The 23299-nt window shown below is 55.0% G+C and overlaps 6 protein-coding genes across 6 annotated transcripts; 5 read left to right on the forward strand and 1 right to left on the reverse strand.

Moving 5' to 3' along the window:
* Positions 1-680: 680 nt before the first annotated feature.
* Positions 681-2306, reverse strand: GMORB2_0847 (Conserved hypothetical, protein; the record flags this gene model as incomplete). Its single annotated transcript, XM_035462831.1, has 2 exons — positions 681-2222; positions 2298-2306. 2 exons carry the CDS (start codon positions 2304-2306, stop codon positions 681-683), a joined length of 1551 nt encoding a protein of 516 aa, XP_035324255.1.
* A 1809-nt stretch (positions 2307-4115) lies between these two features.
* GMORB2_0848 (DNA helicase II / ATP-dependent DNA helicase PcrA) lies at positions 4116-6925 on the forward strand (the record flags this gene model as incomplete). The annotated part of the gene is made up of 2 exons (XM_035462832.1): positions 4116-6552; positions 6867-6925. 2 exons carry the CDS (start codon positions 4116-4118, stop codon positions 6923-6925), a joined length of 2496 nt encoding a protein of 831 aa, XP_035324256.1.
* A 1665-nt stretch (positions 6926-8590) lies between these two features.
* On the forward strand, positions 8591-10989 carry GMORB2_0849 (neutral ceramidase; the record flags this gene model as incomplete). Its single annotated transcript, XM_035462833.1, has 3 exons — positions 8591-9121; positions 9199-9729; positions 9865-10989. 3 exons carry the CDS (start codon positions 8591-8593, stop codon positions 10987-10989), a joined length of 2187 nt encoding a protein of 728 aa, XP_035324257.1.
* A 3849-nt stretch (positions 10990-14838) lies between these two features.
* GMORB2_0850 (uncharacterized protein) lies at positions 14839-15288 on the forward strand (the record flags this gene model as incomplete). Its single annotated transcript, XM_035462834.1, has 3 exons — positions 14839-14908; positions 15008-15067; positions 15149-15288. The coding sequence occupies 3 exons, from the start codon at positions 14839-14841 to the stop codon at positions 15286-15288; spliced, it is 270 nt and encodes an 89-aa protein (XP_035324258.1).
* Positions 15289-16951: 1663 nt separating this feature from the next.
* GMORB2_0851 (small subunit ribosomal protein S7) lies at positions 16952-18109 on the forward strand (the record flags this gene model as incomplete). Its single annotated transcript, XM_035462835.1, has 2 exons — positions 16952-17473; positions 17666-18109. 2 exons carry the CDS (start codon positions 16952-16954, stop codon positions 18107-18109), a joined length of 966 nt encoding a protein of 321 aa, XP_035324259.1.
* A 1514-nt stretch (positions 18110-19623) lies between these two features.
* GMORB2_0852 (Universal stress protein family) lies at positions 19624-22021 on the forward strand (the record flags this gene model as incomplete). Its single annotated transcript, XM_035462836.1, has 2 exons — positions 19624-21626; positions 21850-22021. Coding segments are annotated over 2 exons (2175 nt in total), but the record flags the coding sequence as incomplete, so codon positions are not given.
* Positions 22022-23299: the final 1278 nt, after the last annotated feature.

A 23299-nucleotide genomic window follows, 5' to 3' on the forward strand; every position in this document is an offset into this window, starting at 1 on the left:
AACATCGACTCATTGGCTCGAATCAGCAGAGGCGCAGGACGTAACTTGCCGACGCCCGATACCGGTACGTACTTTTCGCTCTTTTAACTGAGAGATTCCCTCGTACTCGTATCTTGCCCTCTTTTTCCTCTAACATGCATGTATTCTCCGGCGTCATCTGACTTCGAAACTTTTACCCTGGAGGCATTTTTCGACGGACGACCGAAGAAGGAAGACAGTCCTGAAGCACGTACGACTGCGCCAAGTATATCACCCTCAGTTGACCCCGCAGAAACCTCACCACTTTGGTACCTTGGTACTTGCAAAACTCCACCACATCGAGATTCCATGCTCAGATACCATTCAATCCATACAGTTCGATTTGGCAGAGGAACAGAAGCTGAATGGCCAGGTTCAGACAGTCGGACACACAGTTCTTTGACCTCTGAGCGACTTCTCTCTCCAGACTTGGTGGGAAATAATTGCTTGTCCCTGCGCCAGCGACTTGCGGGTATATGTGTACGAGATATTTAGAGATGAAGCTACTATAGTCATAGGAAACATTATCGAGGATGAGAAGGCAGTGATGCCATCTGCTATCCAACATAGAAGACCAAAGAAAAGAAAAAGCGAGAAAAAAAAGAGGATGAAGGAATGACAAGAAATGATAGAAAAAGACGCAAGGGCCATTTCTTCTCTTCTCACCACATCTCGTCCGAGCTCTGTACCATCTCGACTGTTGGCGTCTTGGGCATCATCTTCTTCATGCGCTTCCTGTCCTGCTTTGTGACAAGGGACGGGGTGATGGGCATGACAGCTGTCATGGGTTGGTAGGGCGAGTAAGGAACGCTGGTTCCCGGGGTCCTGGCTGTGCCCAAGGGAGAGAGAGGTCCCTTGCGCTCAAAGACGGTCTGCTTGGTTGTCTGCTGCACAGCCGAGGGCGATGCCAGCGACGGCTCGTAGGCACGCAGAGGCAGGGAGCCGCCCGTGCGGACGGCCGAGGGGGCGTTCGACCTCGGGAAGGAGGCTCCCGGCTTGGGAGAGAGGGGCAGGGACGGGAACGTCGCTCCAGGCTTGGGCGACTGTGGCAGTCCCACCAGGGGAGACTGGGACGTCTCCGTCGTGGCCGAGTCCGGGTCACCCTCGGCGGGGTGTGAGGCGGCGGCCCTGGCCTGACGCATGTCGAGCTGAGAGCCAATACGCTCGTCGATGCTCATGAGGCTCTCGGGAGACTGGTCCGGCGTCGGCTGCATGGAGCCGCCGGCCCGGGGCTGCACAACGGCACCCATCGACAGCCGCCCGGGGGAGGCCGGGGGAGGCGGCGGCGGAGCCGGGGCGTAGTGCCTGGGGGGGATGGCTCCGGCACCGGACCAGTTCTCGGCATCGCGGTCCCGCGGGAACGTGCTCGACTGCGGCGTCATGATTGGCGATGAGATGTTGGCGCCCTTGACCGACTTCTTCATCGGCGACCGAAGGGCCGACAGGAACGACGCCGTCTTGGACCCCGAGGTCCTGTCACCCTTGGCACTTGAGAGGTTGAGGTTGGCCGGCTTGAACTTCTCCTTCTTGGGGGGCTTGGTCAGCCTGTCCGAGCTCGACTGGCGCGACGGGCCGGTCGCGTAGATGGGAGTATCGGGGTCGATACCCCTCTGCTTGGCCTCCTCGTGCTCCATGACATGCCTGTACATGTCCTCGAGCTGTTGCTGGGCCATGGCGTGGTCGGCTGCGACGACGTTCTGGTCAACGAGCGGGTTGATGCCGAGCGGGGCGACTGGCGAATAGGAAGACGGGTATACGTAGGGGACGTGATCGTGACCGGGCGCCGGTTCGTACTGCTGCGGCGGCAAGACCAGCTGCGACAAGTTTGGCCGGGAGTATGCCGGAGTGAGGGAAGGCGCTTGGTGATGTAGCTGATGCGACAGCTCCGGGCGCTCTAGCGGTGGTCGTATAGTCTCGAGCGGGTATCCGTGAATGACCTTGGGCTTGTAGAAATCGATGAAATCGACGTCGTCGTAGCCGGCTTCGATGTGTCGGCGACGCTTCTTGGAGAGCAGCAGAAGAGCTATGGCAACCAGCACCAGAGAGAGGGCGTAGGCTCCGACGATGCCTCCGATCTGCGCAGGCAGGTGGTCAGGATTGCGGAGGGCGTCGGCCGAGAGAGAAGGGCCGTCTTCGGGCGACGGTGTATCGACGCCGAGGGGATCAAACTCTCTTCTGGAGACGGGGTGGGATTCACGAGATGGCTGAGGAATGGAAACAGCGGCAGGAAGTGTTGCGAGAAGGACGGTACAGGTTAGGAAATGAGAGACAGAGGTCACCCTGAGCATGGTGGTCGGAGGAGAATATGAAGGAAAACACGATGCCAGTGTTCCTTTAAGACGTGGTAGCTGAGACGGGGGAAGCGCTCAACGGCGACGTGACGAGACCTCCTGACGGGCACCAACGAAACATGGTCTGGCAGAGATGAGTTACATTCACAGTCAGAGAACGGGTCGAGCGGCATCCGTGACGGGAGGGGCGACATGCACTGGTATATTATACGTCGGCACCCGGGCGCTTGATGATGTCGAACAGCAGCAGGAGGGCACCGCATTGACCGTATTAGCGTAATCATCCGGGAGCGAATCAGTATGGCCAGGAACCAGACCACGGGCCGGCATAGAGCTTGGGGAGTCCGTAACTGGACTCTCCGCGGGCGGGACTTGCATCGACGAACATGGGAGGTCTCCATGATACGCACGAGGGCTTTGCAGGCTTTTGCAGATGTAGCATCATGGTTGGACAAGCTTTGGTGATGACAGGGATGAGTTAAGCGCCGACGTTTATGGGCATCGTTTCTCATTGGCCAACCATCGGGACCCATAGTAAGTCATCACAGACCCTCGAACCTGTTTGCCCACCGCCTGGTCTTTTTGTCTCTCGATATCTCGAGTTTCTTTTTTCTTTTTTCTTTTTCAAATTTCGTGCCTCTTGGTCCCCCTCCCATTGTCATCTGAGTCCTTTCCCACCTTCTTTGGCCTCCGCTTCGGCCGCTCCATCGGTCTGTCCCTACCAGCCTCTAATTTCTCTACCCCCGCCTCCATGGTTCTGCTCTGCTGTTGTCCTGCTGGTATCGTACAGCGTACATGCATACCTGCATCCAGGTTGCTTGCCACCACCTCCTTGGTATTACCACATGTCGCCGGCATGCCATGGCATATCACAACTAGTAATTCCCTTTCCGGGGGGTTTTCTTCTTGTTCAGATGTCTGATTTGACCTTTTTAACACCTTGCTCTTACGACAAACTTGCGTCTTGTTGATCGAATTCGTACCGTCTGCTCTTGGATGACGCCCGGGTAATGGTATTGATACACATCTACCACCTGCGCTATACTCCGTCCTGCATCCTCTTAAACGTACGCGTACGTGCTAGTGTTAAAACAAGTATGATTGAAACCACGAGTATTGAACCCGCCCATCCTGTTGCCAGTTACGCCATGGCGAGTCAGCTGCGGATGGTAATTTTTATAACCAATGCCTTGCGCGTGATTATGCTTAGCGTGTCTACAACTTGACAAACTCGCATTGGAAGTGTGATTGCCTGTGATATCAACAAGCCGGATGCCCAATGGGCGCTTTCTGGGCACGTAGAGTAATCGATAATCTCATTCTTGGCTCATCACATCGCGGAATAATAGTCCTCCGTAATATTACTAGTATCGATGTGCTACGCCACGCATGAGTTCACGAATCATCCCACCAAGTTCCACAGCCGCACCTCTTTATATTTGCCATCATGTAGCTCCTCTTTTCTTTTCTTTTTTTGGGCCTGTTAACGGACAGAGTATCAATGTGCAGGGCCATATGCGGACTCCTGCCTACCGAGCGTTGCTTTTCGAGACTGGACCTTGAGTTAGTCATCTATAATCACGTGATAACGTGCCATAGACACTCACGTCTGGTCTGACTACGCATCGCGTTGTCGCGGTGGACGTACGCTACACGAGGAGGAGTGAGAGAGCATCACGCTCGTCCGGAAGAGTGCCTGTGCGTTTCTCAGGGCTACCATAAACTCTGTAGCCAAGATCCCGTATGAATGGAAGCCCAGCGCCCGACCGAGAAGCACGAACGCGCCAGCCCCGGCGCGTCGACACAATGTTAACCTCCAACTCAGGGGGATCCATCCTGAGCACCCTCAACGATGCCCAGCGTCGAGCAGTAACGTCCAAGTCACCCACGGTTGCCATATTGGCAGGTCCGGGCAGCGGTAAGACGCACACCCTCACCTCACGCGTGGTATGGCTCATCCAACATGGCGGCTATCAGCCCTGTGACGTGATCGTGGCTACCTTCACCGTCAAGGCGGCTCGCGAGATGAGAGAGAGGATCGGTAAACTCCTCGGACCAGAGGTGGAGAAGAAGATTATCCTGGGGACTTTCCACTCCATCTCACGGCGGTACTTGGCCAGCTACGGCAAGCACATCGGCCTCGATTCCAAGTTCACCATTGCCGACGACGGCGACTCCAGGGCCATCATAAAGAGGATCTGTGAGAGGCACAAGCTTGGCGTCGAACCGTCGTATGCAAGATCCTGGATCAGCAGGAAGAAGGCAAAGGGCGCGACAGCTGCGTCCGAAAATGGACGGAAAAAGAACGACCACCCGGATCTCGATATGTGCTTCGGAGAATACCAGGAGCACCTTCAGCGGGCAAACCTTCTCGACTACGACGACCTACTTGTTCGCTGCGTGGAGCTTCTGCAAAAGTACCCCAGATGTGTCGCCAATGTCCAGACTGTCCTCATTGACGAGTACCAAGACACCAACGGCATTCAATACCAGCTCATGAAGCTGTTCGCGCAGGCGCGCGAGCGTATCACAATTGTCGGAGACCCCGATCAGAGCATCTACGGCTGGCGATCCGCCGAGGTGCGTAACTTGTACCGCATGCTCCGCGACTACCCAGGCACCGATGAGATCTCCCTCGAGGAGAATTACCGCTCATCGCAATCCATTCTGAACGTCTCCCTGAGGGTCATTCAGGAGGACAAGAAACGATACCAAAAAGTTCTGCTACCGGTCCATGCCAAGGGCGAGCGACCAGTTCTGCGGAAGCTTTCGACTGCGGCCAAGGAAGGGGAATGGGTTGTCTCCGAGATAAGGCGCGTGATCATGATGTTTGGGGGGATGGTGAAGCATCAAGATGTGGCCATTCTTCTCCGCTCTGCGGCCCTCTCACGACACGTCGAGTCGGCCCTGGGCAAGGCAGGCATCCCATATCGCATGATTGGCGGCCACAAATTCTACGAGCGGAAAGAGATCAAGATCCTGGTTGACTACCTGCGCGTCGTTCAGCAGCCCAACAACAACGATGCGGTCGCGCGCATCATCAATACCCCGCGACGTGGTATCGGTGAGGCGACCATCAAGTCCCTCCTAGAAGAGGCAGAGCAAGCCAAGATTCCCGTCTGGGCCGTCATCTGCAAACACTGCCGGGGCGAGCGCCGAGCACGGACGAATATCAGGGCCAGGATGGAGCAGAAGCTCAGCGCCGAGCTGATTCAACTGGTTACGAATCTGCGTCGGCGAGCCGACTCCATCGCACGGTCTAGCTCCTTCACGTTGGTAGACCTGGTCGAGCAGCTCACCACGCAGCTCAATTTCAAAAAGTACCTCGAGGAAGAGTACCCAGTTGACCATGCGATCCGCTGGGCCAATGTTCAGGAGTTTGTCCATCTCGTGGGCGATTTCATACGTGACCAGTCGCGTCTGGAGGAGGACGCACTACCCGAAGTTGGCGACCTAGAACAGTCGCGCGAGGACAGCATACTGGCCAGGTTCCTGGCAAACATCACCCTCGCAACAGATGCCCAGAGAGATGATGGGGAGCAGGACAAGGAATCACTAGTCACAATATCGACCATCCACGCCGCCAAGGGCCTCGAGTGGCCCGTCGTCTTTGTGCCAGCAGTCTACAATGGCTCCATTCCGCATAGCCGCTCTGACGATGATGATGAGGAGAGGAGGCTCCTGTATGTTGCCATGACGCGGGCGCAAGCTCTCCTCTACCTGTCCTGCCCCCTCTACGGATCTCAGGGGCTGAGCAGTAAGGTGGAGCTGTCGAACTTTGTGGAGCCGTTTGCCGAGTCGTCGTTTGCGCAGAAGGGTCCATCCCTCGACCGGCCGATGATCGAGACGACGGCGAAGATCCTCGGGCGAGACGCCCCCACGTCGAAGTTGATATTTGACAAGATGCCGCCCATGTTCTCTCCGGAAGATGACCTGTTCCCCATCGAGCCGCTCGACCCCAAGAATCACGACAACGTCGACACGCCCGCGGGCGACCACTGCCCACGTGCTTCGAAAAGACAACGGACAAATCCCAGCAAGTTCTCCTCAGCGGAGGGATTTGACGAGCATCCCTGGAAAAGAGAATATTCAACCACGATGGAGGGGTCGTCAGGCTTTACCATGTCGACGGTCATGCCGGGATTCGTCTCGGCTGGACAGCATCGATATACACTTGCAGCTGCGGACGCTGAAGAAGGGCCGGCGACAAGCAAGGCGGCAGCACCGAAAAAGGGCAGCGCCCGTCGGCCACCAGGCCAGAGGAGCCTACTGTCGTTTGTCAGCCCAGGCGCCGAGGGCCGGCAAGACGAGCCGCCGCGGCAAGACGATCGACGCGCTATGTCGTCGTACAACCGGTACCAAGTCGCCGCGTCACGGTCGGCAGCGCGCGTATCGGCGGCAGCAGCAGCATCAGCAGCAGCAGCCGCAAAAGGCAGCAGCGGTAGCAGCGGCAACGGCGGTATCGAGCCCTCGCTGGCTCAGCACAAGTTACCGACTGGGAAGACCCTGGCACGGCCGCCGGTGCCGAGACCAGCCGACGACGGCCCCCGAAATCAGTACTCTTGCTTCTCGAGCTCGCCGCCACGACGAACATCACCGGAGCCGGAAACGGATGATGCCACCACTACCGCAGATCGCCCGGCCATCAGCTTCCATACGACCACCTTCACATCCGTGGGGCCCCCTCAAACAGGAGGCATCCGGAGGCCGGTAGGCATGGGACCGCGGCCGACCATGAACCGTCTACAGAAGCCATTCAGGCCACTGACAATCAGCCGACCACGCGCGCCGGGAACATGAAGGAACGCGCTGTATCTGGGGGGAGGGGGGGGAAGGTCAGGGGTATCCACAAGGTCGACTCTCTCCATGGTAGCAATGGAAAAATGATGAAATGCAACGGCAGTGCAGACATGTGTATCTCGTGCGTGACGATCATCACCGGATCGAGTGGCGGCGATGGACGATGGTAGGGTGTGGCCGCTTCACGCGGCCCGGCGGGTTGCATGCACCCACTACTCCATAAGTATGTGATACATAACTATGTAATACTCGACTTAGGCTGAACCTGGCCGGGGTAGATGGCCCCCGTCGAGGCATGATGTCATCGTCCTTTGGGTGGGACCATAACGGAATGATGCTTGCCGGAGGGAAAGGGTTGTCTGTCTCTGGCCGAGATGTCTGTCTGAGATTTGTGTAAGTGCTTTTTTCCCCTTTTCTCTCGAAGCTTCTCCCGATGCATGTGCATATATATATATATATATATGTGTGTGTGTGTGTGTGTGTGTGTGTGTATGTATGTATATCAATAGTTCCATAACGCGGGGCGGCGACCGCGGTTCGAAGCTATCAACAACTGATACAAGTACGAGTAATACTCCATACGTCGATATCTTCCGTGTCTTTTTTCTTTTTTCGAGAAAAGGAAGACTATCGAAATCAACCCCGCTATGGCGCGCGAGACTCGGAAGAAGGCAGCACAAAAAAGGAACAAGCTACAGCATTGATGCCATTGTTTATTTCGTATAATGATATCATGATACGACCCAATCAAACCCGACCCCGCCCGCTTCTACCTAAGGAATCCTACGTACTATTATTATACCCAGAGATGCTACACTAGATATCAGTTGCTATCAAGGGAGGAGGGGGGTTCTTTTCTATATCGGAGGGCTAGCTGTGTCCGTATCTCAGATCGTAATCGGCCCTGGTCCGTACCAGATGCCAATTTGGGTTGCCCACGATTGATACGTATGCCACCAGCTCATACGCATTGCTGTATTATCGACGAAGCCATGATATCACCGGGCATCCCCTTCCCTTCTGGGAGTATCACCGTCTTCTTCATGCAGCCCGTTTTCCTGATTTATAATTTTTCTGCAGAGGAGCGCACATGTATGTACGCAATCGGGACTATTGATCTGCCCCCCCCCCCCCCCCCCCCCGGGGTAACGTCCAAGTACTATTTCCTCCGTAACATGGGTCACAAGGACTCAAGACATACAGTGATAAGGTGTCTTCTACGGAGAAGACACGCCCATGGTTCAAGCACACTCTGCATTCTTGTGATATGATCCGACAGGAGGCGCGCCCCTCCCTTCTCCTCGTCCTCATCCTCGTCCTCCTCGTCCCCATCCTCCTGCTGCTGCTGATCGCACGGCCTTTCTACTCTGTCTCATCGTTACTAGCCAAATGAACCAAGTGAAACTTTTTTGTTTTAAAGAATAAAATCGAAGGAATTAGAATCAAGCAAAAGGAAAGAAAGAGAAGGCAAGAAGAGGACCATGGCGGAAACCTCTAGATCAGGTGGCGTTGCCGCCTCGATTGTTTCCCTGCTGCTCCTGCTCCTCCTGGACTTGATACCCGTCTCGTCTGCCACCGGCGACAAGTACCTCTTGGGAGTGGGCAAGGCTGACATCACGGGTCCCGTGGTCGAGATCGGCTTCGCCGGGTACGCTGACCTGGCGCAGAAGGGAAACGGTCTGCGCCAACGTCTGTACAGCCGCGCATTCATCGTGGCCGACGTCAGCAAGCCGGACGACCGCTTCATATACTTGGTGCTGGATACGCAGGCCGGCGACACGGCCATGCGCTACGGCATCCTCGACGCTCTCGAGGCCCTCGGGGGCGAGTACGGGGTGTATAACGCCAACAATGTCGTCGTGTCGGGCACCCATAGCCATTCCGGCCCGGGAGCGTGGTTCAACTACCTGCTTCCGCAGATCACGACGTTCGGCTTCGACAGGCAGAGCTACCAGGCCATCGTGGACGGAGCGATTCTCTCGATCAAGCGAGCACACGAGAGCATGGAAGAGGTAGACACTGCCAGACCGACTTCACCTGACGAGAGCATGATCACATTGCTGACCTCTCTCTCTCTCTCTCGTACCAGGGCTACCTCGACGTCGCAACGTCCGAGGTCGAGGACGGCGCGGTCAACCGTTCCCTATACGCCTACCTGAACAACCCGGAGGAGGAGCGCGGCAGGTACGACTCGCCCGTCGACACGACGCTGACGCTCCTGCGCTTCCAACGTGCCTCGGACGGCAAGGACATGGGCGTGCTCACCTGGCACGCCGTGCACGCCACGTCCATGCTGGGCAACAACACGCACGCCTCGGGCGACAACAAGGGGCTGGCGTCGTGGATGGTCGAGAGGGACGTGGGCGCCACGGACCAGGCGGCCGACGGGTTCGTCGCCGCCTTCAGCCAGGCCAACCACGCCGACACCAGTCCCAACGTGCTGGGTGCGTGGTGCGACGACGGCTCTGGCGAGATGTGCGACTTCCAGAAGGCCACCTGCTCTGACGGGACGGTGACCGACTGCCACGGACGCGGGCCCGAGTTTCAGGCTCTCGACCTGGGCGTGTCTAGCTGTCATGAAATGGCGACGAGGTTCGCATCGGCGGCCAAAGAGGCATATGTGAGAGTCTTTTACAGTTTACGCAGAAAATCAACCCCGCCCCCCCCCCCCTGCCTTGATCCCCTCTTCTCTTACCTCTTCTGCCGTGTGAGTGTGTGAGTGTTGTGCGAGCTGCTAAAGCCAGACACCCTCCAGTACTCGCTCTCATCGTCTTCGACGTCCATCTCGGGACCGACGGTCAAGTCGTTCCACTTCTTCCACGACATGCGGTTCTGGAACTTCACGCTCCCCAACGGCACCGCGGCGACGACGTGCCCGGCGGCGCTGGGGTACTCGTTCGCGGCGGGTACGTCGGACTGGCCGGGCCTGTTCGACTTCACGCAGGGTGATTCGGGGCAGCCGGACGCTAACCCGCTTTGGGAGCTGGTCAAGGGGCTGCTGCGGGAACCGTCGGCGGCGCAGAAGGCGTGCCACGGGGCGAAGCCGATCCTCCTGGACGTGGGGGAGATGTCGGAACCGTACCCGTGGGCGCCCAACATCGTGGACATACAGGTGGTGCGGGTCGGGCAGCTGCTGATCGTGGCGAGCCCGTCCGAGGTGGATACGATGGCGGGGCGCCGGTGGAGGGAGGCCATAGCGGACGAGGCGTCGTCGACGTTCCTGGCGGGGGACGACGACGACGAGCCCATCGTCCTGCTGACCAGCCCGGCCAACACGTACGCGCACTACCTCACCACGCCGGAGGAGTACGACGTGCAGCGGTACGAGGGCGCCTCCAACCTGTTCGGCCGCCACTCGCTCGACGCCTACATCAACCTCACGGTCGGCAGCCTGAGCGAGTACCTCGCACCCGGGGCCACCGGCCTGCCGGACCCGGGCCCCCCCGCACCGGACAACCGCGACGTCGCCATCTCGCTCAGCCCCGGGGTCGTCGTGGACGCGTCGCCGCTGGGGAAGAGCTTCGGTCAGGTCCTCTCGCAGCCGAACTCGTCGTACGTGCTCGGCGACGTCGTCAAGGTCACCTTCCAGGGGGCCAACCCGAGGAACAACCTGCGGCTGGAGGAGACGTTTGCGGCCGTGGAGAAGAAGGATGACGGTGCGGGATGGTCCACGGCCGCGGACGACTCGGACTGGTTCCTCGTGTATACCTGGCGTCGCACGAATAGTGTATTGGGGTACAGCGAGGTCGACGTTACGTGGGAGACGGCGGGGGATGCCGAAGCGGGGACGTATAGGGTCAGGTATTTTGGTGACGCAAAGAGTTTGGTCGGGTCGATTACTGCGTTTGACGGAACGACGGACGAATTTACTCTGAGCTGATTCTTCTCTTTTTATTCCTGCTCTCTCTTTTTTCTTTTTTTTTCCTTCTCCGTCCGTTTTTCTTCTCTTCTTTTTTTTCCCTCATTTGCCTTTTTCTTTCATCATCTTCTTCTCCTTCTTCTCCTTCTTTTTTTTTTTCTGAAGAGAATCTATGAGTTTTATGCAACGCCAATTCTGCTACGGTAATATATTACTGCTCTGACTCCAAGTGTGTGAAAGTGATTTGCAGTGCGACAAGGGTCCTGATCTGCGTCTGGGTGGATCATGTCTCAGATCCTTTTGGAGGGGTTTTTTTTCTTCTTCTTGCACCTGTCACTGGTCAAGATTACATGCAGATAAGAGACTCATAGAGAGAGTGTTGGGTGCAGGATGAGTTACGGTGTGAATCGGTGAGAGAGCCGTTTGGGGGGAGGGGGGGGGGGGGGGGGGGAGAGTTGGAGGGAATGAGTCGGCGTCGGAAAGAGAGGATCCGAATGGTTGAATAGAAAGGGACTGCGGGAATGGGAAACAGATGAAGAAAGGAATAGCAAGGCTATGCTGTACGCGATGAGCTGTTGTGGCTGTTGCTGTCCGTCCTACACCGTACACGCCCAGTCAGGTATTGATATCCATATCACATCCCAGTCAGTATCACGCCCCCCTCCTCCCGCGGGACGTGGACAATGGGCCGTGCGGAGCCACACCAACTGAACATGTTGCGACCCAGCGCAGATGTAGAACCACGTACAAGGTCGTGGTAGCAACGGGGACGGGGCAAGGACTCTCTTACCTGTGCCATTCATTGCTTTCATTGCATTGCGTGACAGCAGTACTATCATATCATCAATTACATCATCATTCATATGCAGCTCCGTACAATTACGTGACTCGTTCCGTCCGAGGACTGCGGCTGCCCAAGGCTTCGGGTTCCGGGGCATACTATATGGATGACACTCCCGATACGTTGGCTCCATCTGATTCCACACACATGTGTTTCTCTTCTCTTCTCTTCTCTTCTTCTTTTTTCTTTTCTTTCTATCGGTTTTATCTGGTCTATTTAGCCTTTGGGAGGGGTTGGGGTTGGGGTTGTCAGACGTGATTTTCTCTTCATGTCTCCCGTACTTTGTCCCATCGGTTGCCAACACGTCAACTCTCTCTCTCTCTCTCTCTCTCTCTATCCACCTTATCCCCCCAAAGCTGCTATCCTCCATCCGGAAACGATCAGTTGATTAATCGCTTTCAATGTGTGTGTGTGTGTGTGTATGCAGTGTAGTGTAGATCGGGACAGCCACAACCAAGAAAGAGAAAAAGAAAGAAAGAGGGGGAAAAAAAGATGGCAACCCCTGATCATCAAGGTCGGAATATGCACATGATCTGTTTCTTTTGAGTTCTCGGTAAGCCACCCAGATCTGGTTGTCGTGGCTCCAGAGGCTTGGATGAAGTCTGGCCCGAGAGTTCAGTATTGCATTGGTACTGGTGATACGTCAATTTTACTCGTGCCTCTGTCGGAGCCAGATTATGTGATGATGAATTGAATGACGCCGCCTTTGTGAACATGAAGAAGCAGAAAATACGGAGTACACGGATAATCGTACTGGTAGTATCCTTACTCCGTACCTCGGGGTCCTCTAGGTATGCTGAGTGACGTTGTACAAGACACGCATGAGAAACAGTTGCTCCTGTCGTATATGCAAGTGTAGTCTCGAGTTGCAGATTGTCTAGGTCTGGAGACGAGAACTCTCTCTCTCTCTCTCCCTCTCCCTCTCTCTCTCTCTCTCTCCCTCTCTCTCTCTCCCTCTCCCTCTCTCTCTCTCCCTCTCTCTCTCTCCCTACGAGGAAAGCAGAAGAAAAGAGGAGAGGAGAGAAGAGAGGAAGAGAAAACATGAGAGGATAGCTGTTGCCATCCATGATCGTGGACGAGATACCTAGATGAATATCATCCATCTAGGTGGTCTGGGTTTCCCTCTCTATCTGTTCAGATGTACATGGGAACGGCTGGGATAGCACTGACGAGGTTCTTCCATGCATGCACCATGAATTTGCAACTCGTTGGTAGCCGAGGATCTTCTCATGGCTTTTCCTTTCTGATGAATTTCTTAAACCTACCAAGATGTATCTGTTACTTGGGCCATCATATCTTCACGCCTTGCCACCTCTACTTTAACCCTCCATACAAGCCCTCATCTCCCCTACATTGCTATACCTCAGGGGGAGAAAAGACCAGAAATGAAAATATGTATATATATATATATATATATATATATAAAACCCTACTCGGCTTTAGTACTCGACATTTGTTGACTTTTGTGTGCACATCTTTTGCTGTGAATCTCCGAGAGAGAGAGAGAGCCTAATACTAATGGCTAACAATCATGGATAGTCTGTACTTTGGGTCCAGTCGGTCAGACATGGCCATGGCTACACACACACGTACATACATACATATATACATACATACATACGTATATACATATATAGATACACCCGATGAGGGAGGGGAGACCATGCAGATTAGGAGGAATGGGGGGGGGGGGGAGCTGCAAGACACGCAGTAGGGGGACGCCGGAACCACAGGACCGGACGAGCCCAACGGACAAAACATGATTCTTCAATTCCAAGGGGTATTGCTCGTCTTACTGGATGGAAAACACATTTCGTATCGTATATAGACGCTTACAACCACACACATACACACCACACACACGAGTGTTGAAATGTTGCGCGCGTGCATTTTGACGTAGCTCGTACATTACTAAAGAGGCAGGGCAACCGATTATATACGTGTGATGTTGGTCGGGATGATTCACAACCTGCCACATCACATTAGGCCCGACTCGCGACTCTCTTCTTTCTAAACCACCACCCACCCCCCCTCCTCCTCTCCCCTCCGGGCCAATTGATATATTATCCATGTATTTCATCGACGCATCATCGGTTAGATACATATGTATGATTACGACTGTCAGAACAAGTCGCTCCAGTGGCCGGTATTATTACAGCACATGGTGAATGTTGTGTGGCCCGATACCCCCCCCTTCCTCTTCCCCTTGTCGGGTGCCTGTTTTTCGTCGTCTTTTTGGTAATGATACGTAGTTGATTCAACTTACGTGTAATCTAATGAATGTCCTTATTGTCTGGCACCACTCATCCTCAACCACAACATTCTTTCTTTTTTTTTTCTTTCCTTTTCGTCAGTGGCTTCATGAATGCAATCTGCTTCGCCTCATTCAAGGCTTTTCTCTCCTTCAAGATACAGGAATAGCAACGACAACTTGCGTTTTTGTGATATTAATATATGTAACGCAATGTACATGTGGTCAAGACATCCTCCGCCTCTCTTTTGCCAACTCTCTCTTTTTTTTTCAATTTCAAAGAAAAAAAATTAAAATTCGATATCTCCTGCTGACATCCATACACTGAACAAGGCTGGATATACGCAAGACCGTACGCAGCAATACCGGGAGAGACCAACAGGTATAAAAGAGATCGTGACCGCCACCTCTCTCTTCCGTATCCAGCCATCATCACCTCTCAGCCTACTCCCCCACGCTTTCAAACGGTCCCACAGACAAGTACATGCATCCCCGGTCGTCTCCGGAGCCGTCTCCTTGACTCGTCCCATTTTTTTCAGCTTCATTCGAGGCCTTGTCCTCTCTCTGCTTTTCTCCCTCCCATTCTCTTTGCTTTCTTCTCCGAGGGAAGGAAGGGCGGCCACCCGAAGAAAAAGCTCTTATCCCCCCCAAGTCGCTGCAAGACTATCATACCCGAGCACAGGTCCGCCTCATACTCCTGTGTCCTTTCCGCTCTCATACCGCTTCTTCCTGTTTCCCCGAGACAGAACAGCAGCAAACTTCCCCCTCTCTGCCCATCATGACCACTGTCGTTTCTCGGACTTCCGCTGTCCATGTCCCTAGCACATCGTGGCAGGATCGCCTTCAAGGTAAGTCCTGCTCCCCCCCCCCCCCCCCTCCCTCCCCAAATTCATAGGTTTCCGAACTCTTGGGCACGAACACTTTTTCTGATATTAGGCATTATGCAGACTACTGCCGCATGGCTGAACTGCAGCCTCCCGTCTTCCAAATGTACTCTGATCGTCGAGGTAAGTCAGCAATCTCTTTCCTGTCGGATAGGCGGTTCGGGGTATTGCCGCTCTCATACGGAGAGCTGACTCTGAAACTAGGAGGGCGCACGGCCTGGTCCAGCAGAGTCACCGTTGATGGACATTCCCTCTCGGCCAGGTACTGGTACGACGGCAAATACATCAACAACGCCAAGGAGGATGTCGCCGAGGTGGCCTACTGCTGGCTCGTCGGAGCCTAGAGAACCAGGGGGCGGGTGTGGGGGGGCCAGAGACGGAAGCAGAGAAGAAGAAGAGTGCTGGGCACCGCTTCTTTTCCGTCCGACGTTTTGTCTGCTCTCCTCGGCGTTTCCTCCTCGTGTATCCTTCTTCCCGAACCTCTCAATCTGGTCTTCTCGTCTCTTTATTTCTCTCGTCACGACATTTTATATAGGTATTCTATAGGACTATAAGCACCGAACCATGGCGTTTCTCATGTTTTATCTTTTATTTTATCTTTATTTTCTACTTATTTTTTTTTTAATCAATCTTCCTTGTCCCCCCCTTCCTGGGTGGGTTTTTACTGCTACTGCTGCTGCTGCTGCTGTCTTTCTCGTTTTGGGATCAGAGGTGCTGCCTGGCAACAAGAGACAGCATGGCTCTTACGCATGTATCCATTCTACTCTTCTTTCTTCATCCTCCCTGACCTCTCTCGATGTACATGTGTGTACCAGTACACATATCTGTAAGAGGAAGAGACAACGTACACGACCTTGACCCTGTCACTTCTCACATCTTCAAGTGGCGTAGATCGATCGACTATATACACATGCTAAGCAACCCCCGCGCCCCTGTTTCTGTCATTGCGTCTTTTTTTACTTCGACGTATTATCGAGAACATGGCCTTCTTGGGCCCGTACATCTGCCGTCCTGCTCCTTCAAGGTCGGATCCAACCAGGATCCCAGGCCTTCGTTTCTTTTCTCTGCTTACTTTTTCAGATGGCCCACTTACACGGGTTTACGGAGCAGACAGCTCAGCAACGTGCACCCCTGCTTCTACCTCATCTTATACCAACCTAGATGCACCGGAGGATGAGGGTGAGGGGTGGGAAGGGAACTTGGAATTCGAATGAGTGGGAACCGGAGTAATCACCGCATGCTCCCCTCACATCCACGGTGGCGCTCATATATCCGGCGTGAACCCGGGAACAAGGAAGAATGTCGTGATGTATATCTTATATCTCCTTGCTTTTTCCAGCGAATTCATCTTGGGATATGAGTATCCACACCTTCTGCATCAGCAGAGAGGGGGTTCTGGGTTTGGGACATGGCCCGCTGACCGAATACTCAGAAGTGCCCACTGCCATCGAGCAGATGAGGAGGATGTTGTTACCCTGGCTCCTGCAGATTATCACGTCTCGTCGCCGAAAATCGATGGGTACAGAGCGGGTGCTTGTAGAGGCGCGAATAGAAATCAACACGTCAACATGGATCTTGTCACATGAACTCAACAGGGAACTCTTTACACGGAAGAGAAGGGGAAGAGATACTGTTTTTAACTGTGAGGAGACAGAATAGAGGGAAAGGGTCATGTAGATAGATGGCAGATATTGATCGACCCGAGGGTTGTCACGTGATCTGTCACCTAAGCCAATTACTTACATAATCCCCTTCCCCCCCCCCCCGAAAAAATAGCCTGGATGCATTGTCCAGTCGGATCAGTGAGAGAGCAGCCTTCCACAGTAGGGGGAAATTTCTCGTCGCGAGAGCTCGAAAGTCTTGGGACCTCAAGCCGCGTCGTCGACCACCCACGTCGGGGAAAAATCAGAAGCCAGCAGTATCTCCTCTCTCTCTCTCTCTCTTCTTGCCTTCCCAGGAGAACGAACGCAGAGGAGGCTCACCTTTTCGAAAAGGGAAAGCTATACCATGTCTCCGACTTGGAGGGTCTGGGGCGCATGCCGGACGCTCGCCGCGCGGTCGAGGCCCGCAGCAGCTGTCAAGGCCGAGGTGCCTCTCTTCTCCTCGCTACCCGGCCGACGATGGGCCTCTTCCGGCAAGGTCGACAGCAGCAACGGAGACAAGAACGACCAGGAGACGATCCCGTCATCAGCCGCCATCGATGCCCTGGGCGACGATGCCCTGCAACAGATCTTCTACGGAGGCAAGGTCGAGCCCCGCGAGGGAGACCAGGCCCTGACCCCGGCCCAGGAGGACATCCTGTACCGCTCGGGAAGGATACCCTCATCGGACGAGGCCGAGTCGCAGCTCGTGCCGCAGGAGCCTAGAACACCTGCCACGCCGGTGGGCGGACAGCAGCTCGGCTACAAGTTTGCCCTGCCGCAGAGGCCGTATCCTGCCGACTTCAACCACAAGAAGAGGTATCACCCCGTCGTGGACCTGTTTGCACGGATGATTATGCGTGATGGAAAGCTCAGTGCGGCTCACAGTGTATGTCATCTCCTTACTCCCCTTCCTTTCCCTTTTCTTCTCTTCTCTTCTCTCTCTCCTACCAAAATAAGAAAAAAACCCTTCGGAGGTGGGAGCTGAGCTGAGGAGGACGAAGGAGAATGAAGAAGGAGAAGACAAAAAAAGATTGAGAGAGGAAAGGGGACAGAAGCTGACATCATCTCATATCTCCAGCACATGGCCAACATGATGAACATCCTCCGAACCTCGCCGGCACCCATCTACAGCCCCAAGTTCCCCCTGCTCCCTGGAACTCCTCCCGCTTCGCATCTCCCGCTCAACCCCGTCCTCTACCTGACCATTGCCGTCGACTCGGTCGCCCCCCTGCTCAAGGTGAAGCACGTCCCCGGCGGGGCCGGTGGTGGCCGCGCCCTCGAAGTGCCCGTGCCGCTGCCGCTGCGGACGCGCCGCCGCCACGCCTTCCAATGGATCCTCGACGCGGTAGAGAAGAAGCCGTCCAAGGGCAGTGGTCGCAAGCAGTTCGGCCAGCGCCTCGCCGAGGAGATCATCGCCGTCGTCGAGGGCAGGTCGGCAGTCTGGGAGAAGAGGAAGATGGTGCACAAGCTCGGAACGACGGCCCGTGTCAATGTCGGCGCCGAGAAGAAGTCAAAGCGATAGAGGGAGACTATCCCCTCACATAAATATGGGCCTGGATCGGGGACACCAGAAGAAGAAGAAGAAGAAGAAGAAGAAGAAGAAGGAAGAGGAGGCGGAGTATACTGTATCATCATCCTCAAGTATCCATGCATCTCCTTCAGAGGGGATTCTGTAACTGTACATCATGCGTTTTCATCCCGTCATACGAGTCTGAGCACGAGTGTCAAATGTACCACCAGTGTATCAACCATAGAGGCAAGCAGCTTCAACATTCCAGACCACGACTATGGGCATGTGGTGCCATCCCATGAGCAGAAGCTGAATGAGATAGTACTATACCCGTAGTAGGAGCATCGTCAAGCGATGAAAAAGGTCGCTGACTAACTCGAATAAGGTCAGAATTAAGGTCAGTGAGAGTGGCTGTCAATGGCTGTTGGTCCTCCGGAGCTGGCATGGATGCATGGATATGGCTCCAGGGCCATTCTCTCCGAGATCATGTAATAACACCGGAGTTTTTAGTGGTATAATCATATTGACAAAAAGCACAGATTGGAGGCGAGTGCCTACCAGAGGTACATCATATTATTAGTACAGATTACGTAGAACACTGCTAGTAGTCTAAGATGAGTACATGAACAAGGCAAGAGTCCTACTCCGTACCACATATACTAATAGCACTGCCAACCCCACCTTGGCCTCTTCTTTCCTTCATCTCTCCTAGGGGGACTCGGACCAGACATCAGCTCACTTCCCGTCACCCAAGCTTCAGTCAAGAACAAGCCGACAGGTTTGGATAAGAAGACACGCATACACACATTACCCCGGAAGAAGGAGAAAAAACCCGCATAATAAGCCGCTGCTGCAGCTTGTCTGTCCGATAGCTCCTCTGCTTTTCGGTAGGGAGAGAGGGAGAGAGTGCATAGGCCGACGGCCCCGACGACCAAACCGCAAAAAGGCCAAGGCCCAGTTTCCCCGCCCGAGGCAGCCAACTCCGCCGCCCTCCATCACGTCCTACGGTCCCATCATCGATACTACACGTGCACACGGTCTGCATCCCTACAGAACACAGCTTAGCTGTCCGGTTCAAACCACAACCCGACCGGTACACGCAAACCCTTTCAACAACTGGATATCTGTACAAACAAAGCCTGGTCTCGCGAGAATCTCGTCATGGCCCAATGAAACGCAATAACCCCGCCAACAGACACACCATGAACGCCTGGCTCCATTCGACCGCCAGCTATCGATACCGCTGAAAGCCGAAAGCACACATACAGACGCTCCCTGTCTCCCAACCACCTTGCACACCTACCATTACCAACAACGAGGCATACATAGCCCTTCTATCCCGCCCGGCCGCCATCCTTTTCTTCTCTTCTCTTTTTCTTTGGTGGCCACCAGAGCGAGAGAGACGAGAAAAGATAAGCAGAGAAACAGAGAGAGAGAGAGAGCGCGAGAGAGAAGGGGAGAGAAAGGGGAACAAGATGAATTCATCCAGGAGGGACTCGTCCAGGGCGGCCTCCCCACGCGGCAGCTCCCAACAGCCTATGAGCATAGAAGCCATGCTAGATTTGGAAAGGAAGGAGGTGCTCGCGCTGCTGGAGAGCAGTCCTAAGGTGAGCACCTCGCCCGAGGGCAATCGACGCTCGGCCTCTCCGTACTCGAACCCGCGGTCCCCCGTGAGGAGCATGCTCGACATTGACGATGGCACTCCGTCGTCAGCAGCGGCCCATAGGAGCCCCAGCCGCCAGCCGCCCGTACGGAGCATGCTAGACATGTCCGGCCCGACGGGGCCGTACTCCTCCAAGAACATCGGCGGCGGCAGCAGCACGACACCCAGCACGCCCGTGGGCGACGGGCCTGCCGACCGGTCGTCGAGCCCTGCCGCACATGCGCAGCACCACCGCAGCATGTCGGACGCGGCATCCAGGGTGTCGGACATGCCCCGCAACGACCCCACGTCCGGCTACCAGTTCTCCGGCATACTCAACGCCCTGGGCGGCGGATACCAGCAGCAGATGCCCCTGCGCGCCGTGCGCACCAGCCGTTCCCAGAGCAGGGGAGGCTCCCTGGGCGAGGCCCTCCGCAACAGCGACCTCGGCGGCCTGCAGGTCCCCGGCGAGCGCCGTGGCCGCAACTCGTCCCTCGGCGGCAGCGCCGGGGCCGGCCTGGCGAGTCGCCTCGGCAACAAATCCAAGTCCCCCCACGGCCGCATCTCCAGCCGCTCTGGGTCCCCCTCCACATTCGGCTCGGCCCAGTCGCCGGTGGCGGGCAAGGGATACCTCGACGACGGCCAGACGTTCAACATCAGCGACGCCTACCGCCGCCTGTCGGACGCCAACCTTGCCTTCTCCACCGGGAGCCTGTCGCAGCTGCCTGGGCGCAAGCAGCCCAACAGCCCGGGGGAGGGCCGGCTGGCCAAGGATTATCTCGGTCCGGATGGGGAGTATCTTGGCTCTAGTGAAGAGGATGAGGCCTACTCGACCGATGATGAGAACCGTGGCCGTAAGAAGGAGCCGAGGAGGCTCAACCCCGACGCCAAGGGTGAGAGGAAGAGCCTCAGCCTCCTTGCCGTGGCAGAGGAAGAACGTAAGTGCGGGTGGCGGCGCTATCACGGGAAGCATGCGACGAGGACGAGGGTGCTGACAAGCTTCGGCGGCGAAACGACAACAGGATCCCAGATTGCCAAGGCTCATCAGTACCGGTCGCTGATCCCGGAGCCGGAGATCAAGGTGACGAGCTCGACGGGGGAGACGGCCAAGCTGTCCAAGGTGGCGGTGCACCCGCACACGAGCTACGACCACAAGCCCGGGTCGGCGACCCCCTCGGCCATCGACTCGGACGAGGAGGCCGACTTCCGGGAGATCAAGCGGGCGCAGAACCTGTCGTTCACCATGACCAACATCCTGTCGAACAACGAGGCTCACCGGGCGGTGCGCATCATCTACCGCGGCGAGTACAGCAAGATTGCGCAGACGGCGGACGAGGAGCACCGGCGGCTGCGCAAGTACCTGGTGGCGACGGACCTGAGCGAGGAGTCGACTCACGCGCTCGAGTGGGCCATCGGCACGGTCCTCCGAGACGGCGACACGCTGGTGGCCATCTACTGCGTGGACGAGGAGACGGGCATCACGGCGGCCGACGGCGGCGTGCCCAACGACCCGAAGGCCATGAAGGAGCAGGCCACGGCCATCAACACGATCGCCAGCTCCAAGTCGGCGTCGGGCAGCCTCCTCCAGTTCATGGGCGGCGAGTCGGCCAGCAACACGCCCCGGGGGTCCCCGGCGCCCAGCGGGCCCCGCGCCGGCGCCGGTGCCGGCGGGCCCGAGTACAACAAGGCCGAGGAGGAGAGGCAGCGCGCCGTCCGGGACATCACCGACCGCGTGCTCAGGCTGCTGAGGAAGACGCAGCTCCAGGTCAGGGTGGTGGTCGAGGTGATTCACTGCAAGAGCCCCAAGCATCTCATTACGGAGGTGATTGACCTCGTCAGCCCGACGCTGGTTGTTATCGGAAGCCGGGGGCGGAGTGCTCTAAAAGGGTATTGTTTTTTTTTTTTTTTTTTGGTTTTCTCCCCCACCCTCTCTCCTTGATTTGTTTTCCTTCTTTCTCAACTCCCCCCTTTTCCATGCCGACCTTTTCTCTTTCATCTCTCTCTCTCTCTCTCTCTCTCTCTCTCTCACACACACACACACACTCTCTCTCTCTCTCACAGACACACACACACATCTCCCCCATGTTCAGTACTAGACTAACCGTCCTAGCGTCATCCTTGGCTCCTTTTCCAATTACCTGGTGACCAAGAGTTCGTCGCCGGTCATGGTGGCGAGGAAGAAGCTCAGGAAGCAGAGCAAGTTCAAGAAGACGGCGGTTCGACAGGTCAACAATCTCAGCAACCCGACAGCGCGTAGCCTTACGCATGCCAAGATTGATTAGGAGGGTGGTCGTCGTAGCCGTCGTAGCCTTCTTCATCGTCGTCGATGGAGTCAATAACTTGCGATAGACATCAGCCTTGGAGGGTTATTTTCTTTTCTTTTTTTTTTCTGTTTTGTTCCCTCCTCCAACCCAGAGCGTATCGGTGTTTTCTATTGTTTCTTTCCTCTTCCTGTTATCGTGGGAGTTTTTTTTTCTTCTTTTTTTACAACGATGTTTGTACTGTTCTTATGGAATAAAAAAAAACAATGGTGATTCATGGGATGAGACGGTCACAGAATAAAGCGGTCTACCTAATAACCTTGTTATCGGTACCATACTTGTTGCGAGGTTTTTAAAAAAAAAATTTATATATATAAATAAAAAGCGAAATCAGAGCGAGATATGAAGGATTATCAAAGTAAAGAGAGAGAGAGAGAGAGAGAGAGAGAGAGAGAGAGTCGAGACAGATATACAGGTTACTAGTAATGATACAAAAAGGATTGCTACCAGCAGCTTACTAGTTATCAGTACTATGAAAGATACTACACCGGACGGGCTGTTAATATCGTTATGTACTCGTATGTTGGGTGGATGACCCGAAATCGACAATGGCCGGACTAGTCTTCTTGAAATGGCCACTTTCTCCCCATCTGACGTAGTTATGGCAGCCATCATGACTTCTTTTCTCAAGCCTGGCAACCTGGCAAGCCCATGGGGTCCAGGATGAAGCGGATCAGGTTACAGGGCGGACAGGGCAGGGCTTAGTTTAGTGGGACGGACAGGGAGAGGGGGGGGGGAGGGGACATGGGGACGGTAGGCTGCTAATATATATCTGGTATCCTGGTATCTGGCCTGCGCGGGAAAGCCGAGTGAGTGGGGTGATGATGATACCGTAGCATGGTAGCATGGCAGCAGGACTGGATGGTGGTGGCCGATGTTGATGCTGCCTTCTTCTTCCGATTGAGCCGGCATGGAAAGGTTTACACCACATTGTACTCCGTATAGTACTATTTACCTGATATACCTTATGACTGGATGAGTGAAAGCAATACAGTAAGAGATTATATAGGAAATAATAAGAATGGAAATAGATAATGAATAATGAATCAAGTAATGAATGATGCAGAAAAGAAATTAAACATAAAATAATAATAATAAAGGACCTAGAAAAAGAAGAGAAGGAAAAGAAGATACTTCTCATGTATGTAATGATATCAATCATGTCCTGGAGGTGGGACCTCGCTCTTTTTTGTGGTTTTTTCTGTGACGACTGACGTGCAATGACTGCCATCTTTCACG

This window comes from Geosmithia morbida (assembly GCF_012550715.1).
Source record: "Geosmithia morbida isolate 1262 chromosome Unknown scaffold_1, whole genome shotgun sequence".
NCBI lineage: Eukaryota > Fungi > Ascomycota > Sordariomycetes > Hypocreales > Bionectriaceae > Geosmithia > Geosmithia morbida.